The sequence below is a fragment of the Fusarium musae genome, chromosome 2 (assembly GCF_019915245.1).
Source record: "Fusarium musae strain F31 chromosome 2, whole genome shotgun sequence".
NCBI classification, from domain to species: domain Eukaryota; kingdom Fungi; phylum Ascomycota; class Sordariomycetes; order Hypocreales; family Nectriaceae; genus Fusarium; species Fusarium musae.
In genome coordinates, this window is record NC_058388.1 from 250,149 (window position 1) to 269,660 (window position 19,512).

The following is a 19,512-nucleotide window of genomic DNA, read 5'->3' on the forward strand; positions in this document are numbered from 1 at the left end:
CGTCAGCAAATGAAGAAATAAATTCGAAGCTAAGCAGCCCTTGGGAAAGTGGACCGTCAATTGTAGGAATCTCACCTACTGCATTAGCTCTCGCACTCGCACGTCGGACTTAACCCTGACTTTCATTCAACTCTCACAAGTACTTCCATTCAAAGTCAAATTACACAATTGAAATCACAGATATTCCAAAAACAGAGTACGGTTCGCGGTTACCCTCCTCCGTGTTGATCAATTATGGAGCTCATCATCTCGGTCCCGAACTCCCAAGGTGGAATCCGAGCTTGCGGCACATGCACTCTTATTTCCACTCGCTCGGACTATCGGGCGACGTGCCACACAGGTGCAATTCTGAGCGTCCATGTTTTACGAGGAGGATCCTTGTAAACCCAACGATCCTCCCTTATGCAAGTCTCGCAAAAACGACTTATTCGCCTCTGTGACATCTACACTAACTATTATTACACAGAAAGATAAGTAAAAATGGACCTAGTAATATTTTAGTTCGTTACCGAAGCTTGTACTGTGATATGGGTCGTCGCTCATTTCCTAGATGAGAAATACCTCAGGGTGAGGCGATAGCCAATGAGTAGAGCGTCAACCCGAGATGATGATGATGATGATGTACTAATTTCTTATGGCTGAGGACTTTTGAGAGGATTCAGTTGCATGATGCGGAGTGCAGCACAGACTGTCTCAGGCATCGTGAGATGAGCACTATCTTGGGACTCATGAGTGAGTGAGCGTCAGTGGTTTGCCTCTTCATAGCTTCTGAAGACTATAAGAACTCGAGGGCTTTCGCAATCTTTGAACCTCATCATCCTCACTCATCCACTCAACTATTCAACCTCAACAGATTCTGCAGCAATCATGAAGGCCACTCTCTTCGTCTCTCTCCTCCTCTCCCTCGGCGTCACAGCCACTCCTGCCATTGACACCGTCACCATTGAGGACGGCGGTCACACCTACACTGGTATCGACAAGGCAAGCAAACTCCCCTCTCCAGAGCCATCTCAAAGCTGTCCTGACACTTCATCTCACAGCCCCTCCTCGCCCTCCGTGGTCTTGAGGCTCGTTGCGACTGTTTCCCCTGCTACTCTCCCCACGCCGACTGCCAGCCCGGAAAGTGCCAGTGTGCTGGTAACTATGGCTGCTGGTCTTGCGGCGGCGGTCGCATGCAGTGCCAGCCTGGTCCTGGATCCGGACAGTGCTGGACCTAAACAGTCTGCTGGTTTCAACGGGGTCGAACAGGAGTGCATTCCACCGGTATTGAGGACGCATCATCAAGCTATAGCTTCCTCTCTCATTTACAGTCTTGTTTATTAAACCTACTATAAGGAACAGTCGTTACAAAGAGACATATTTATGCACCATGATACCCCTGACTGCGATGTTGAGTCCAGCTAGTACGACATGTTCTCCATCTCGTGAATGAGTGCCTTGACCTGAACCATTTCCCCATCGTCATACTTTTGGGAGCCCTGTACTTGTTCAAAAGGAGTTGCCCAAGCGGCCAAGTTCGCTCTGATCTGGCTCTCATCATGTTTCCATCTCTCAAGCATGGCACAGGCAAGATGATAATACTCATCCGCATGTTGCATGAAACCCACGCGTTCCCAAACGTTATGACTGGGAAGGTCTGCAGAGCTGGACTTGATGTTATCGCCATGCCGCCATAACCACAACCACCGACTAAGCCCTGTAGCTGCAGGAGACATCTGTGACACATCCACCAGGGTAGTCTGGTACTGGAATACTAAACAACATAGAGCTATGGTGATGTTAGTTACAGATTGTGAGTGACTGATTGAGATCTGCCGGTACCTGATACAATAGTAAACATGTTGAAGGAACTGAGGTTGCGGAATAGGTCCAAGTCAACATGTTGAGAAGAACACAACAGCCTAACACAAGATGAGACTCTTAACCTGAACTGGTTTTGCCTTGCTTTCGTCGCAGTGTACAGATGCAGAAAGCATTCCGCTGCTGATGCTGCCTGGAAGCAGGCTTCAGGGCACACGAGCCCTGTGTTGAGCTCCAGAGACATTACTCTTGGAGGAAGTCTCCAGAAGAGAACAAAAGCCGAGTCGAGAAGATAGATGTAAGTTGCGGTCCTATTTATCGAATCAGAGTAGGGAACAAGAAGATTGTTTCTCGTCAACAAACGTACCGGATCATGCTTTCTATTAAAATAAACTTTGTCCATTTCTGGTTGGTAGGTGATGTGGCATCTAGCGACCCATGGCTCAAATTATAGAGGCCGAAGGATCTCGCTATCTGTCGGGGATGTCAGAAAGGAGACTCAGTACTCTAACAATGGCTGTGGCATACCGAGACGATGTGGCTATATCGTTCTTTTCGAATGCGCTGTTTACCATCCTTGGATCCCTCCCAGTTTTGAGCAATGCAGACAAAGTACGCAGCCTGCAGCGCCTTCATCCTATCCCATACCACCTGCTCATCACCCATGAGATCCGAAGAAGCAACGATCGAATCATCGAATAAGATGCCATCGCTAAAGACTGCTTCTTCCACAGCGGCAAGCCACGCCATCCCTCGTACACAGTCGCCCGGCTCTGGTGACATGCACGCCCCCAGAACAGCCAGGGATGCAACCAGCCCCGGCGGTTCTGACTCGGGATTGAATGTTGGTCGGTGGATGATGGGAGTATTGGGATACCAGCCTGACCAAAAAAGGAGGAGGAACCTCTGCAGATTGACCGGGGAGAAGAATTCGAAACATCCCTTCTCCATCACTGGAGACCATTCCAGGCCGATATTAGAGCATGGCTGTGTCCGGGTCATTGTTCTCTTCATCATTGTCACAATCTCGCGTGTCTTGCCCTTCAAGAATTGGCAATGGGAATCGTCGATGGCATCATAGAGCTGCCGTCTCTGAGCCAGCGTTCCGCAGTCGAAGCCATCAGCGATGCCAGATGACTCTGTAAACCGTTTCAGAAATGGCAGCGTCGTTCTTTGAGGCACAGCGGCCTGACTGGGAAATAACCCAAGGCTTATCATATTACCTTGAATATCATTGAACATATCAAATTGGAAGCTGGGCATGGAAGGTGTTGTTTGATAGCGTAGCCACTGAAGAGATGGGTCGGTGAGATCCACCACGGTGCCAGAGATCATATCATTTCCAGGCCCGAGGTACACAGACATGTCCGTTTCATAAAGTCGGTGAAACTCTTGTTCTGACTGGTCTCCTGAGATCAGTGACGCCTTGGGGTTGTTTGCCAGTTTATACGAGCATTCATAGCTTTTTACACAGCATGTACTGCAGGGCTGTTTTCCATCACAGGCTCGTTTCATCCGGATGCAGCGATCGCACGCTTTGCGTTTCTTGCCTCGGGGCCGGCGACCAGAACAAGAGGGAACCTCAGCCCCAGACTCAAGACGTGTCCTACACGTGCCCCAGTGCCGTTTGAGGGCATCACTGGCGGCGTCAGCAAATCACCCAGTTAACCTTCGGGGGTGATGATATGTGAAGTAAAAGAGATGGATATACCTGCGAGTAAAGGTCCGTTGACAGAAGGAGCAGACAGAGGGAGGTCCCGGAGTTTCTAAAACAGGTTGGCAAATCTTTGTCACACGAGAAACATGCACGAAGGGGAGCAAAACAAGGGACGTACTTGAGCGGCGGGGTTCGGCTGGAGATACCGAGGCCAGTGGCGGTGACGCAGCATCATCCATTTGCATGCATAGGTAGAGATAGATAGACGAATACGCAAGAGCCGACTTGTCTGACATACGATCAATAACAGAACCAACAGTAAACTTGCTGTCAGCGACAGGTCTACGCTGACGCACGATTTGTCTTTAGACCTTGGCGAGAAACACCTCAGCTCGGTTGTCCCCCCCGCAGGAGACATGGTTCAACTACCGAGAAGACAATGCCAGCCACAGATCGTAACCCGATTTGGCCTTTGTCTGAACGAATCGTGGGGTCGAAAACGCGGGGAAATTGACAATGGGATCGTTTCTATTGGCGCTTCGTGAGCATGTGGCGGTGGACTTATTCCGCTCTCCACTCGCCCTAGCCGAGTTAGTGTGCGGAGGTGGAATTTATCGCGACGCCAGGACGAATTTGTTCGGGGCGGTAGAGTTCCGATATGCAGGGCCATTCGCGGTTTCAAGGTATGGGAAGAATCAAGTGAAAATGTACGCATGGTTATAAAAAGGGTTGGAGAAGAGAGACGAAATCGTTGCTTGTCTCATCATCAATTACACTCTGTGCCCAACTCTCGATCATAACAACACAACTATTGCTACAACATGTCACCACCTGAAGAACACCATGGCCTCAAGTCCAAATGGCCCGAAGCTCTTGATCTCGCCGGTTCCAACTCTCCCTGCCGTCTCGAGGGAGAGATCGGTGATCTCGTAGTCCTCGGGGAGATCCCATCCGCTATCGACGGCACCTTCTACAGAGTCATGTGCGACCCTTTTGTCCCTCCTGATCCTAAAAATGTCCCTATTGACGGCGACGGCCACGTCTCTGCTTTCAGGATCCACAACGGTCGAGTAGACATGAGGATCAAATACGTGGAAACAGAGCGCTACAAGCTTGAAAGAAAAGCTGGCAAGGCTCTCTTTGGCCTCTATCGCAATCCATATACCCACCATCCATGTGTGCGGGCGGCCGTCGACTCAACGGCCAACACTAACATGGTGTTTTGGGCAAACCGCCTGTTGGCTCTTAAGGAGGTTGCCTGCCCTTATGAGATGGACCCTGATACTCTTGAGACTATCTGCTACGACCCCTTTGGGGACCAGATCAAAGCGAAGGCCTTCACTGCTCACCCCAAAGTTGATCCCTACTCTAAAGAACTTGTGGTCTTCGGTTATGAAGCCAAGGGGTTAGGGACCAAGGATATAGTCATCTATGCCCTCGATGAACAAGGCATCAAGCACGATGAGCAATGGATTGAGTCCCCCTGGTGCGCCTTCATCCACGATTGCGTCATCACCCCAAACTGGATCGTCCTCCTGCTCTGGCCCTTCGAAGCCAAGGTCGAGCGGATGAAGGCTGGCAAGCAGCATTGGGCATGGAGCTATGACCTCCCCGCCACTTTCATCGTTGTGCCCCGTCGAAAGACGTCCAAGGTCCCGTCCTCGTGGAAGCAGGGAGAACACCGAGTCTATCATTGGAAGAACTGCATGCCTATCCATACAGGCGGTGCCTGGGAGGAGGACAATGGAAAGCTGTATCTCGAGTCATCACGTGTTCACGACAACGCCTTTCCGTTCTTCCCACCAGAGGATGGAAGACAGCCATCTCCAGACGCAAAAGCAGATTATGTCCGCTGGGAGATCGACCTGAATGCACCCTCGGGAACTCAAATGGTAGATCCCCAGATCATCGTCGATGTCCCATCTGAGTTCCCCAGGATGGACGAACGCTTCATGACCCACAAGCATGAATTCATTTTCCTCAACGTGTTCATCCCCGAGACCTCTCAAGGCGGAACCAACATCTTCCATGGGCTCAACGGTCTAGCTATGCACAGCCACTACACAGGCGAGACGAAGTGGTTTTTCGCAGGCAAGGACTCTTTGGTCCAGGAGCCCATCTTCATTCCCCGCACTGCCGATGCACCTGAGGGCGATGGCTGGATTATTGCCATGGTCGAGAGGCGTGTAGCTAATCGCAGTGAGCTCGTGGTTCTTGATACTAAGGAGTTTGAGAAGCCGGTCGCTATCATCCAGCTTCCCATGCATGTCAAGGCTCAGATTCATGGGAATTGGGTGGACGCAAAGAGTCGGAAATCTGCTGAGCCAATTGTGAGACAGATTGGGGATGTGAAAATAAGTGGGAAGGGGGCTTTGGAGCCAATTGATTAATCAACATACTGAGGAGTAGATGTTTCCCTGATATTATACCATATAGTTATTAAACTATAAGTAAGCTGTTAATTGCAATATTATGGCTGAATTTTGTTACTCAAAATTCCTGAACTACCCGGTACCTCGCATTTCCCTCTAGCTGCATTAAGACTAGTAGTTCGTTTAATCTATTTTTACCTCGTTTCTGACTCGACTCGATAGTTTCATAGCTGACCTCATGACTCGCACACTCGCACCATGCCAATATCAATTTCCCTAGCGTCGCATTGATACAACATCAGCAACGGGAGAAGCCAGAGAGCCAAGTGCTTACCCGATCCTTAACCTGTTCTTAACCGTCAACCCACATCCTTTGCGTAAGACCTAATGAACACAGTCGAAATTACTCCGCAGGGGTCGTTTCAGCCGAGGGTACTAATTGACGTCTGACTGCATGTTCCCAGAGTCAGCATTGCCTAACGTTTTCCGAAGCCCAACAAAGTGCTATTATCTTCTAGTAGTGTAAGTGTTGCGCCCTCCTGTACATCAATTATTTGTGATTTTCTCGCTGCAATTATCGGAAAAATGATTTCCGGGGGCAGATTGCCTCGTTGGCACTGGTTGACTGACGGACAGGGGGTTAAGAAAATCCTTCAACCGCTGATTTGATGTCGAGAGAGCGACCACGACTTTTACTTCGGGCTTCTCAGCCACGACATCGCAAGGGACTTCCCAAGGCTCGCACTGGTTGCATGACATGCAGGTGAGATTAAGGAGATCCACCACCATCACATCGTGAGCTGATCTGGATCTTTCCGGGCAGAATCCGCAAGATCAAATGTGATGAGGCGAGGCCAGACTGTCAGCGATGCATTGGCACTGGTCGCAAATGTGATGGCTATGGAGATACAGACAGTGTGACGCAGCAGACACTAATCATTCGAGAGCGTCCACCTATCACGCGTGCACTCAGCAATGATCTTGGGACAGAGCTGAGTTGTCCTGCTTTTGACTACTATCGAGACCATGTCTCTCACCAAGTTGGCGACACGGTGGATAGCGACTTCTGGGGTGATCTAGTGTTGCGACTTGCACCTACAGATCCCGCAATACGGCATGCCATTTCAGCAATCAGCCTGATGTATGCCGAAAAGACAAAAGATAACAAGAACCACTGTCCAAATTACAGACCCGCCATCCTGGAGTACAACAAAGCCATCCTCGCCGTCCGGTCATGGCCGTTAGCCACAGTGTCAAGGGTGAAGCCTCTACTCGTATGCTTATTGTTTGTCTGCATTGAGTTCATGCTAGGCGATGAGCATCAAAACGCGGCCAAAATGCACATTCTGCAGGGACGAAGGCTTCTTGCAAACATCAAGGACCGGAAAACACCAGAAATCGACATCATTCGACAATACCTGGCCCCTATATACTTACGGCTCGCATATGTCGGCAATGATAGAGTTGACTTCCCGACGCATCTTCTACAAATGACGACGACGCCGCTCAAGTTCGCTTCTCTGGCTGACGCACGGTGTGTCTTGTACTACCTCGTCGATATTGGATTCACTCTTATCTATAATGTCAAGTCGTATCGCTCAAACGGTATCAGCGAAACTCCAGATACCCAGGGAGATGCACTGCAGTCAAGATACAAACACATTGCCCATGAGCTGGCCAACTGGCGTCATGCATTTGAAGCGTACCTTGCATTCAGTGATCTCGACGCGCCAGATACAAGAACCGCCAAGCTTCTGACACAGAGACACTGTCTCATGATAGTGTTCCTCGACTCAATGGTCTTGGGGTCAGACTATGTCTGCGATAGGAACAGCTTATGCGAGTTTTCCATTGCCGCTGACTGTGCAACGTTCACGATCGAGTATGACAATGAGATCATGCAAGGCCCATCATTCACCTTTGAAAGCGAGGTTGTTGTTCCGGTTTACTGGATAGCTGCCAAGTGTCGACAACCGGCTATTCGGAGGAGAGCCCTGGAAATTCTTTACGAGCGAGAAAAGACGAACCGTGTAGAGAGTCTCACGATGATAAAGCATACCATCGCCATGGCCAAAAGAATCATCGAGATTGAGGAGGAGGGACTTGACATACCACATGACACAAGACCCATGCAAGACTACCCAAACAAGTATGAAGTTGTGTCGAGAAAAGAGTCTAGCGAATGGGCTGAGGGCTTTCTAACAGATCAAAAAGAACAGTGGCCGGTGTTGTGGGATCTCGGGAGCCACTGCTCAAACATTCCAACGAAGCTGACCAGGATTGCTGCTGCGACGGAGCAGAAGGAACTTGCGGAGGGACTAGCTAAAGGTTGGCCTAGAGAGCGACTCGTCTGGCCATACGGAATTACGAGAGAGCGGAGAGTGTTGAGTATTGTTGTGAAGAGACATACTGCCGATGATCTATGGCTGGAGTATGTGAGGGAGCCTCTGACGGGCGGCGGGGACTATCGAGTTATGAAGGAGCATATACGGTTCAGATAAAGATACTATGATTATTATAATATAGCGCTCTAAATTATTATGCACAGCATTGAACTGTTCCTAGCCAATATTGCTGCTTAGGTAGTGGCAAAAAGCTTGCAATTATCAGCAGCTATCTAGGTTCTCTCTGCTAAAATAAGCTCTTAGCCACAAGCCTTAACTATAAATAATACTTCTAGCCTATAACTTAAATATTAATATTATAATAATTAATTAATAGTTATAATATAAAGCTAATATAATATAAACTTAAATAATAACTTTTTAACTAGCTTTAAAAGTATATAAAGCTTTAATCCTTTAATTAAAAAAAGTTAACTTAATATTATAAATACTTTAAATTTTTAAAATAGTAGCTTTAATAAGACTAATCTTTTATTAATATTAACTTTATTAAATATTAAATATTAATAACTATATTAATAAAGCTATAATTATATTTTATATTATATTTATATATAAAAAGATCTTATAAAGTAATAATAGCTTTATAGACTTTAAAAACTACTATAAAGCTACTATAAAGTATATCTTTATATAAGACTTTTATTAGCTAAGTAGTAACTTTTTTATTTACAGTAAAGGAATAAAAGTTCTAATATATCCTAGATTAAGTTAACTGCCTTAATTAAAGACTGCTATTTTACTTTATAATTAACTAGGTAATATTTATTTAATTATAATAATATATATATTAATTTATAGTAAATTAAAAGGAGAATCTAGAAATATTATTTAATACTTAATATAGTATTTATTTATATTATAATAGTTATTTAAGTATTTAGGTATTAATTTTATTATATTTTTAATTATTTTATTTTTAATCTTAAACTATAGCTCTTAAGCTACTTTAATTAGCTAGTTAATTACTATAACTAACTTTAGATAAGTAGTAACTTTAAGATATATATTATAGATCTGTTTTTTTAATACTTTTTAGATATTTTTAATAGGATTAAGATTAAGACTATATAAAGGCTAGTCTATAAAAGATAGCTTTTATCTTCTTACTTAAAGTTATAGCTAATTTTAAACTTTTCTAGACTTAAAGGTATAAGTATTATTATATTAAAAAGTCTCTCTTTTTTTAATTAGTCTAGGAAGGTAATCTTATAAGTAGGCTAAAATATACTAGCCTATTATACTTCCCTTTTTAGACTATAAATTACTAAATAAAAAGATAATTCTAAATAGTTTATTATAATTAATTATATTAAAAAATATCTAAAAATATCTTATAGGCTATTTATAGGCTTAGATTTTATTTTAATAAAGCCTTTTACCTTATAGTATTATTAAAATAAATATTAAAAATAAAAGTCTTTAGACTTATAACTAAGTAAAATAATTACTTAATATAATTACTATTTATATAGTTAATTATAACTTTATTAAAAAACTACTAATTATATTAAAAAGACTTATTTTTATAATAGTATTTATTATAAAAAGCCTTCCTTAATTAAGCACTTTCTTTATTAAGAAATAGGTATTAAAAAGTAAGTCTATACTATATACTTTAATTAAAAAGCTAGTAATAAATTATTAATTTTAAGTATCTTAATTATACCTAATCTATAATATCTTTATATAAAATAAAAGTATTATTTTTAATAAGTATTTTAATATATATTTTATTTATATTTAATAATACTAGTAGCCTCTTATAATAAAGAAGATTTTTTATAAACTATTAATATTAGTACTATTAAATAACTCTATAAATTATATACTAACTTAACCCTATAATATTTATAATATTTTATATATAAATACTTAATTTATATATTATTATAAACCTTATTCTTTTATAAGAAGAATAATATATTTTTTATCTATATTAAGGCATATTTAACTATTTAAATAACGTAATAAAGTTATAGTATTAATATTATTATTTTATTAAAAGTAAAGTTAGACCTAAAATATATTAGAACTTTTATTTCCTTACTAAACTATAAGACTATTACTTATATAGTAGCCTATAATAGATTTCTTATTAGGGTTATTTAAGTTACTTAATAAAAAAAAAGTAATATTTAAGCTATTAAAATTAAAAGATAAAATAACTTAAGAAATAGCTATATAATTAATTTAATAAAATTAAGTTTAGATTATATTTATATTTAATATATAAATAGCAGTTTATTTATAAGATCTTTTTATAAATATAATATATAGCTATTAGAATTATTAAGAAATACTAATATATAAGAAAAGCTTAATAGAAAGTTTTATAATAATATATATATTAGTACTACTAGGGCTAAGAGAAGGTTTAGGGTAATTAGAAGGTAGTAGCAGTATTCAGTTTATGAGTCAGTTATAAGGTTAGAAAATACACTTCGGTTTTAACACAATGTTAGCAGCTATCCTTATCCCGTTCCTCCTGCTTTTCCATCCTCCAATTATGTCCTTTCCACATAACTATCCAGAGAAGAATGCTGAAGATTACCCACACCCCCGAGACAAAGACCGAAGTCCACCCCAAGCTCCATTCGTTGATCATGGGATCAGCAACTGCCACAGCCCCTGCTCCGACCAAGCATCTGGCGAGATTATTCGCTGCCACGGCCGTCGCTGCAGAACGAGTGTTGAGATCAACAATGAGGGTGTTCAAGTTGTTCATCGCACCAGAAATAGTCAAAGCGAGGAAGAATAAGGGAACCTCGATTCCTGCAAGCGCCAGTTTCTGATTCATGACCCAACCATAAATGATGATCATGGCGCAGGCCGTGTATACAAATGGCAGGGATATCTCAATTCTCATTCTCTCAATAGGAAGCAGTTTGAGGTCTTGCTGTTGGTTATTGACAATTTCTATACCGTGCCTCTGGGCATGTCGTCGGAAGTTCCAGTCCATGACGAGGCCAGCTGTGTATCGATAGCATATGCTTCCGATCCCCATGGGTAGATAGCATAGTCCGACCACGACAGACGAGTAATTGAAACGCGAAGTCAACTGAGCTGAGAGCGTCGACAGCACCATGTAGTAGCCACCATACATTAGAGCACTGAAGCCTAGGATAAGGCCGGTTTCTTTTTCGAACAGGATCTTTAGTGAAGCGAACGGGTTCGGTCGTTTGCGACTGGGTTGTTGGACTAAGGGTTCGACATGTTCCTGCTTTCGTTGCTTGAGATATCCCATAAGCGACATGTTCCACCATGGTGGAGTAATACCTCCATTGCCAACAACGTTTCGGCAAGTCTCTGGGAGAAAAATAAATATGATGAGAAAGAGTGCAGCTGAAAAGATGGTGAGGAACCAAAAGATAGACCTCCAGCCAAGATAGTGATCAAGAAGTCCACCTATCACAGGTCCAAGGGCAGGGCCGAGGGTGACTCCCATAGAGGCGTAGCCAAGATATTTCCCGCGCTCTGCTCGGGTCACCATATCGGCGGATGTCGCACTACCGAGTGCTATAGTTGCACTGCTTCCAGCACTCTGGAGGCACCGCAGAATAATTAGGGCGACGTAACTATTCTGCAAGGCGAGTCCGACGTTGGCCGCGAGATATATAGCACAGCAAATCATGTATGCTGGTCTACGACCATAAGTATCTGAGAAATTTCCGATAAACGAGGGTGTGATTCCTTGAAAGATCTGTTATAAGATGGAAAGATCGGAGGATTTGGTAAAAGATTTCTTACCAGGTATGTTGTAACTGTTAGGTTTACAAGAGAGATAGATACATCCATATCCTTGGCGATGGAAGGAATCGCTGGGAGAAAAACTGTACTGGACAAGGGAGATATCATCGCTAAGAAGGATACCAAGATAATAATCCCGACCTTTTCCCAGTAAGAGAAAACTGTATATGGAGGCTCCGGATTGTTGATCGAAAGCCCAATTTGTAAGAGATGGTTTGGCTGTGAGAAGTCTGTATCTCCTGAGCTGGGCTCGGGGACATGTTGCGAACTGTCTGACTTTACCGGTCTACTCAACGTTGATGCATCAGGCCTTGTTGGCTTGGGGATTTCTTGGCTCGCCATCTTTGTAACTTATTGACTAGGTTGTTTTGAAGTGATTTAGAAAAGAGGATAAAATAACCGGGCAGGTTGCAGATATTTATATACTGACGTTGACTTTGTAAAAGTTTACAGAGGACGTGTTAACTGCCAGGTTAATGGTTTGCCGATTCGGTGCCGATGGGGATGTTCCCTAACCAACCCTGCGGGCCATAGGGCCAGAGGAGCGGTGCTGTTGTTCGCTGGAAGAAGCTGGAGCTGTCATAGTTACCTTGCCGGATTTTAAGGGATATATCCGGCGTTAATACGGATACAGGCTGCCCCATAAGTTACGCCAGCCTATTAATAAGCTATGAAATGACGTTCACCCAACCTAATGGCCGTAAGTAATAGAGTCGATAAGCCAACCGTACTATACACCTACGGTATTTACTAATAAACTTCCTATTTAAGTATATATTCTATTCACCCTTTGGCCGAGGTATGTAAAGATCTCTTGTCGAGGCATGCCGAAGCTCCTCCAGCCTCTCGAATTGGCTGGCTGCCACCTGAAGCACCGCATGATTATGGCGCCTCTAACCAGTTTCCGTGCCAACAACGACTATGTTCCTATGGAAATGATTAAAGTTATACGCCCTCGGTTGTTCCAACTGTCTCTCAAAGTACTAGCCACTAATTAGAGATGAAACACAACACATTCATCCTACAGGTATACATACAAAGCTTAGCCAAGTGCGGCTGTATCCTCGGTATCAAAAAGCTGCTGGATGGAATCTCGAATAAAGTCAAGAAGCTTCATTAGCAATTCATACATCTGCATCTCGCTTCCAAGTTCAACCCCATGCATTTCCTGAATTAGTAGCGAAAGAATCTCCCTAAACCCATTGACCTGGCAGAAGTTGCGAATGATTTGGAAGAACCTGTTCATGACAGTGTCCTTGATAGGTATTGACGGGCCGAGAGGTTCATGGAATAGAACAAACCACATATTAAGCCATTTCTCCTCATCAGTCGAGCCACTCTTAAGGCGTTTCCCAAGTCTTTCCCATGCTTGGCGTGATACGCCACGCTCATTTTCTGAGGTTGCTGGCGAACATTCGACAGAAACACGATGAATAACCCTGGTTGATTCGTCTGTGGAGACCATGCCGCAGCTTTCGCACACAAAGCCTTCCATCTTGTTGGCATCGAAACTCAAATGATTTCTCTTCAAATGTTGTTTGACGCGCCCATAAGTATCAAGCTTGAAGTTGATACATCCGAAATGGTGGATAGGATCCCGCATGTAGTAAGGGCAGGCCAAGAACGATTTCGACCATGGTGATGACCTTGCGTTGGATCCTCGGGCGCCTGACTGGTCATTGGGGTTCGAACCAGAATTACTCAGAACATTTCCACCCTGGCCAACATCCAGACGAGTCGCGAATGCGTGAGCTGCGGTTGTGTTCGGGGCAAGGACGGTGGGGAGCGAATGTGAATCTGATAAAGAAGTGACTAAAATGTGAGAAACCGGGAAGTTTGCATCATGCGAAATGACGACATTCGGAATCTTCCCAGACAACATCAATTGCTGGAGATTAACTGTCGACTGGTCATTCAAAAGAAGCTGCAGTGGCGATTGACCAAAGACCGAGTCCGAATGAGGCTGATGAGGGGTCGTGGATCTGTGCTGGCTGGCCTCAAAGATGGGGTTTTCTGGAGTCACTAATATATGCGTGTTAGTGAGTGGAAATCTCCGGTGTTCTTAGACAGTAAAAGTAATGAAATGACTGACAAGAAACAGCATTTTCTTTTGATTTTAACGACTTCGAAAAGTTAACATTGCTTGTCTCCATTTTTTAAACACTTGATAAAATGCTTGTTAAGCTTGTCTTTGTCTTGTCGAGAATTGAGAGTCGCGTGTCAAAAGTGTTAGGTCTTGCAGAATCAAGAACAAAAAACCAAGTTACGCCATTCAGTGGCCTGCGCCTTGTTTATTATATGCTCCAACATTGCACATTTGTGTAAAGTCCTTTTTTATTCCTGAATTAAAAAAGTGTGTGTTTTATAAATAGGGTGTACATTCTCTGCATATTTCTTGCGGTTTGCATTGCCATTGGTGGGGTGTCACATTTGAGTCAGTCGCATCAACACGAGGGTGTCAGATTGAGTCAGCCTCAGGTGTCACATTGTGGACCCCAACCTCATTGCAAGCTCATCGGATCTTCTACTCTCTCAAGAAAATGTCTGAAAGGGAGATTCAAGCAGTAATTGAGGATAACTACTATGAGAAATGCTATTCACGTGGTGTTCGATTGAGATTCAAGGCAGTAGTGGAAACTTATCTGATCAGTTTCTTCAGGGTTCTACCGACAAGGTGACGGACCGTTGGGGCGACAGTATCGAAAACCGCTCTAGGCTCCCTCTTGAGCTTGTCAATGAAATCGTGCAGGAGGTCTGATCTAGTAAGGTCGCCATACGCTTGAGCCAATGGAGCTACTCCATAGGCGTGGGTATGAACGACTATATCCCGACCTTCACCTAGAATTGTCTAGCAGCTTCGCGCCGTCGACATCGTGTTTCTCGACCCGATTAAGGCACGTGTTCACGTAAATGACGGCAATGACTGAGACGGAGATAATGATGTATCTATAGCTGTTCATGCCTGGGGAAAGGAAGCCCATGTTATGGTTAGTGGCGGATTCAATGGCGAGTGGGCGCAAAAGGCAGTCGATGCGACTGATAAGGACTAAAAACTGGCTATTATCTTCTGTCGCCACTGGAAAAGTAACGACGATCTGCCCTTTCGTGTAAAGGCAAACATTTCACTTGTCAAATATAGCCGCTCGCCTTTCTACACGGAAGAGTAGTAAAGGCTATCACGATTGGGCATTTGCTGATAAACTACAGTATTAGGTGGCACTATCTAAACTGCCAAGCAGATTTAGCGATAGATGTAATAGATTTGCTATTATACATCTATTTTTATCTTTTTCTTCAGTGAGACTGTCCGAACTGTTTAATTAAGTCCTATCTTCCCAGGCCTCCCAGCCCGCTCAAATTTCCAAAGCAGGACATCTCGTACAGTGGCGAATCACCTGTTGCCGCAACAGAAGACGCGACCGATCTCGCATAACGATACTGGCATAAGGTTAGGGTTTTGAAAGAGGCTCCAGCCCCCAGGGCACAAAGCTCGCATAACGATACAATGGCCGTTGCCGCATTTGTTACCGACTTTGTACCTCATTCTATCGAATTCGTAGCGGAACACAGGGCTGGAAAGCACAGGAGTCTGGGAGTTTAGGGCATCTCAGTAGCACCCATTTGGCATATTCTATCTTAAAATTAAAGTCTCAAACTTGGCTAGATAGTGCGATGATGAAGATAGAGTAAATAGTGATTAGATTTAAGAAAACAATGACAGGACTAATAAAGCAAGGTACTATTTAGGTACTACAACACTATTACCTTGGGTAAGAGGCTCATAATGCTCATCACGTGGCAGAGCTGGTACAATCTGACTCACCCATCCAATAATCTGTGGTGCCCCAAAGCTAATCTTGCAGCCAGTTGACGTAGAATGAACCTGCATGCTTTGCTCACTAGCAGACTCATGAAAGGTACTCGAAACCGACCAGGGCCCATAACCAACTGAAGCACCACCTGAGTTGCTGTGAGAATCGAAATGCTCCTCTATGTGTTTCGTGGCGCCAGTGAATTCGATAGTTGTATCGGCGGCTACAATGAAAGAAGTGGGGTAGGCCGGAAATTGGCTCCATGTGGCAATATCAGGGGCGTTCTGCTCCTTGATCATCTTTTGGAGTAGAATTGGGCCTGGGCTCAGCTTGACTCCTTTTGCGACCTCGATATCGACATCACTAAAGAGCTCACCGAAAAGCCAAGGGCGATTGATGTTGACGACGAGGGCAGAGAAGGATATGCTTACATCACAAGCTGCCATATCCTCCTGCATGGACTTGTGCGACTCGTCATGGGCATATGATCCGCCCACCGACCATAGCCCAAAGCCAACTGAGCCTCCGATCTTCATACCCCACTCTGATTCTTTTGAATGTTTCGCTACATCGGAAGCAGAGTAGGAAAACGTGATGTTTGTCCATGGGTCTGCATCTTGTGCAGTCGGAGGCTGGTCCGAAGGAGATTTGAAAACTGGGTTGGCCATCTCCGAACCTCGAGCAGCCAGTGTTGTACCCGCTGGCTCTCCACTGTCCTTCCCATCTGGAGCTGGAGCTGGAGCTGTTGCAGACACAATCACCGGTATACTTGTGGCGTTGTTTGTGTCGTTACCAGCCTTTGCTTCGCGTAGCGACTTGAGCCTATCCAGCTCCTGATTAATTGTAGTTTCCTTTGTGTCGAACCACTTGAGGGCGTCTTTCTTGGTGCTGTCGGTAAGAACCATGTTGTTGTATTCGTTCCAAGCTTGCTGGTTAGTTTCATTCTTGTCTTGAGCAGCCTGAAGGGCTCGTTGAGCCTCAAGGACTTCTTTCTGGGCCTTTTCCTTGTCACCCGGTTTGCCTTGCTGAAGGTTATAGACAACTCCGGCCACGGCCGCTTGTTTCTCGTACAAGGTTTTCATCGCCTCATTGACCTTAGCTTCAGTGTCCTTAACGGTCTCCGACGGTGGTTCAGCACCTGCGACAGGGTACTGTGTCTTATCATCCTTGCCAGCCTCTACCAGCGACTTCGCCAGCTCGTAAGACCTCAAGAGGCTCTCAAGTCGGGTTATTTCACTTTCCAACTGAGCTAGGGTATACGTGCCGTTACGTGTGTACCAGCCTTCCGCTTTTCGCTTGCAGTACGTAGCCCACTTGCTGGGGGTGAGACTAACTCCATAGACCTCGCTGGAGCCAGTGGCATCGGGAATAGTAGAATTGCGTAGGGACTCCTTGCTGTCTTCAATGCGGCTCATAATTGAATCGATGTCGACCATGCCAAAGCTGTAGTCCACATTATACTTTTGGCCATTGACGACCCAGTCCATCCAAGCAGCTTGAACGCTAGCTTTGAACATCAAGTAAGTCTCTTGATTCCAGTTGTTTATGTACTCTTTCTGCTTGCTGATGTAGTCAGAGCTAGACCCAGGCGGGAACAACTTTTGGGCTCGTTCTGTGTACAATTGATTAGCACTATGGTCACTCAATGCACTATTAAACGGGGGAGCTTTTTGAAACTTTGGAGATGGTGTCCCAGTCAAAATTCCAGGCGAACTTACCCTCAGCGTTTATCTTGGCGGTATCCCACGAAGACTGTTCCTTTGCCCACGCTAACTGCTTGTCGCGATATATCTCGACAATAGTCTTTGCAGAACCTGGCTCAGTTAACTTGAGAAATTTCATAGCGTCGTCATATTCCTTATTGCCAGGGCTTCTGATGGCGTCGGCTCCCGAGATAGTAGCCTTGACGGGAAGCAGAGCGTCAAGTGAGCGTGTATAGCTGCGTGCAACACTCCTGCCTGTGTTTCCAATCTTTGAATGTTAGATGTGTCAGCAAGCTAAAGAGTGAAACTTACCATGATTGAAGCAACAGGCATCATGCCATCCACCAAAGTGGCCTCGGCCTGCCTGACTGTAGTAGGCGTTGTGGCATGTTTGGAAGCATCCCACACAAAAGAGCCCCCGTTTTCATAATCATCGAGGTCAATCACTGTGCCTGGCACTGCGATAGTCAAATATTGCTCCGGGGCAACTGGAAGTGATGCACCAATGGCGTTTCGCAGAAGAGAGCTTACACTCGCAATGGACTTGATAGCGTCCTGTTGAAGCTGTGCGAGACTGTCAGACATGGTTGGTGTATCAAAGAATTAGAGAAGATGGTGGATATGAATGTCGAAGTATGGAAGACAATTCAGTGCTTTCCAGTCTCCTTGTAATCAATTTAAGCTGCTTTGATATTGAGATATTCGCACAATTCCTACGGACGTTTGTACGTACTCTAATTGGCGCCTAGACAATTCCGTTCGCTCAATTCCTGGCGCTGGTGACTCGCAAGCCACTATCTGAATTAGGCCATGTTGTACGTGTGATTATGAGCTGAGTTCTTAACATATCAGCTTTATGCTGTAGCCATTAGTCAGTCATCGTGGTATCGATGTCTAAGTTGCGGGCTAGAAGTGTTATTTGCAGTTGAGATTTGTGGCTGTGAGCTTATTCCGGCAGAGAGAACCTAGTGATTAGGAGCTGAGTCTTGCCCCCCTCATGACATGGTGTGATGTATCTACAGGTTCCTGCTGCCACTTCTGGCCAACGGGATTGGTTCAGGCATAAGCTACGTTCCACTGATACTATTGATTGCTTCGAGCGGAATGCAGGATGTGTTCTCAATATCACCAAACAGAGGATTGTGATTATGCGATATCTGCAGCCATTACTGGCACTAGGGCAAACCTTCTTTAGTCGGCTCGAGCCGATACCTGAGTTCTGCGACTCTTCAAATAGTTTCCAATGAGTAAATAGCTACAAACCTAATGAAGCTGTCACATTTCATAAAAGACGGCATGTAGATCCGTCTTGGCGTTTCTGTGAGGTATTGGAGAGATCTGCAGTACTATTCGTTCACTAAAGTGCGGGCAGACGCGGCACGTCCCTTTACTACCGGCCCCCGCAGCCGTTTTTGGAATGCTACATATCTGGCGTTTTTAGAACAAGCTGAAGATGAGACTGAACATTGATCTAGACCGGATCCTTAGAGAAGATCGTACGAGACCTAGTTAGAATGTTGAACGAATGACTTTCATGCATAAACCTATCTGAAAGGCCGTTCAGGTAATAGCGGCACCACCATTCGTAAGACGTTGTGAGGATGAGGCTTTGCCCTCGTTCAGGTAACGTTATTGGCGTACCCCGACTCTGATCCTGGGCTTAACAGTGTTATTAGGAACATATGCTGACCTGCGATTCGTTGCCATTTGGAGACTACAGACAAACATGCCAGCCAGCTGTGACAAACTTTCATCTGCGATCATTTCCAGTTTGTTTGGTGACATATCGTAAATGCATTCCCCCGCATCCAGCAGTCGCGACGCCGCGGATCGTGGTCCAAAGGCCATTGATATTGTGTATTGCAGATACCCTAACCGCATGAACTTCATTGCCTTGGCAATAACGAGAAGGCAAAGTGTCTTAGGTTTCGCTGGTGGAGATAGACATGAGTAACAGAACATTGGATGTTGCTGCCATAGGCTTTTAGTGCAAAGTTGATAAGTGGTACAGCC

At 44.6% G+C, this 19,512-nt stretch overlaps 6 protein-coding genes across 6 annotated transcripts; 3 read left to right on the forward strand and 3 right to left on the reverse strand.

The window, feature by feature from the left end:
- Positions 1-867: 867 nt before the first annotated feature.
- Positions 868-1,323, forward strand: J7337_002034 (uncharacterized protein; the record flags this gene model as incomplete). Its single annotated transcript, XM_044819767.1, has 2 exons — positions 868-1,250; positions 1,311-1,323. The coding sequence occupies 2 exons, from the start codon at positions 868-870 to the stop codon at positions 1,321-1,323; spliced, it is 396 nt and encodes a 131-aa protein (XP_044684067.1).
- A 77-nt stretch (positions 1,324-1,400) lies between these two features.
- On the reverse strand, positions 1,401-1,840 carry J7337_002035 (uncharacterized protein; the record flags this gene model as incomplete). Its single annotated transcript, XM_044819768.1, has 2 exons — positions 1,401-1,753; positions 1,822-1,840. 2 exons carry the CDS (start codon positions 1,838-1,840, stop codon positions 1,401-1,403), a joined length of 372 nt encoding a protein of 123 aa, XP_044684068.1.
- Positions 1,841-2,299: 459 nt separating this feature from the next.
- Positions 2,300-3,165, reverse strand: J7337_002036 (uncharacterized protein; the record flags this gene model as incomplete). Its single annotated transcript, XM_044819769.1, is given in 2 exon segments — positions 2,300-2,317; positions 2,329-3,165. The coding sequence occupies 2 exon segments, from the start codon at positions 3,163-3,165 to the stop codon at positions 2,300-2,302; spliced, it is 855 nt and encodes a 284-aa protein (XP_044684069.1).
- Positions 3,166-4,278: 1,113 nt separating this feature from the next.
- J7337_002037 (uncharacterized protein) lies at positions 4,279-6,217 on the forward strand (the record flags this gene model as incomplete). Its single annotated transcript, XM_044819770.1, has 2 exons — positions 4,279-5,787; positions 6,110-6,217. 2 exons carry the CDS (start codon positions 4,279-4,281, stop codon positions 6,215-6,217), a joined length of 1,617 nt encoding a protein of 538 aa, XP_044684070.1.
- Positions 6,218-6,283: 66 nt separating this feature from the next.
- J7337_002038 (uncharacterized protein) lies at positions 6,284-8,330 on the forward strand (the record flags this gene model as incomplete). The annotated part of the gene is made up of 3 exons (XM_044819771.1): positions 6,284-6,351; positions 6,653-6,970; positions 7,019-8,330. The coding sequence occupies 3 exons, from the start codon at positions 6,284-6,286 to the stop codon at positions 8,328-8,330; spliced, it is 1,698 nt and encodes a 565-aa protein (XP_044684071.1).
- A 7,393-nt stretch (positions 8,331-15,723) lies between these two features.
- On the reverse strand, positions 15,724-18,084 carry J7337_002039 (uncharacterized protein; the record flags this gene model as incomplete). The annotated part of the gene is made up of 3 exons (XM_044819772.1): positions 15,724-17,408; positions 17,515-17,767; positions 17,812-18,084. 3 exons carry the CDS (start codon positions 18,082-18,084, stop codon positions 15,724-15,726), a joined length of 2,211 nt encoding a protein of 736 aa, XP_044684072.1.
- Positions 18,085-19,512: the final 1,428 nt, after the last annotated feature.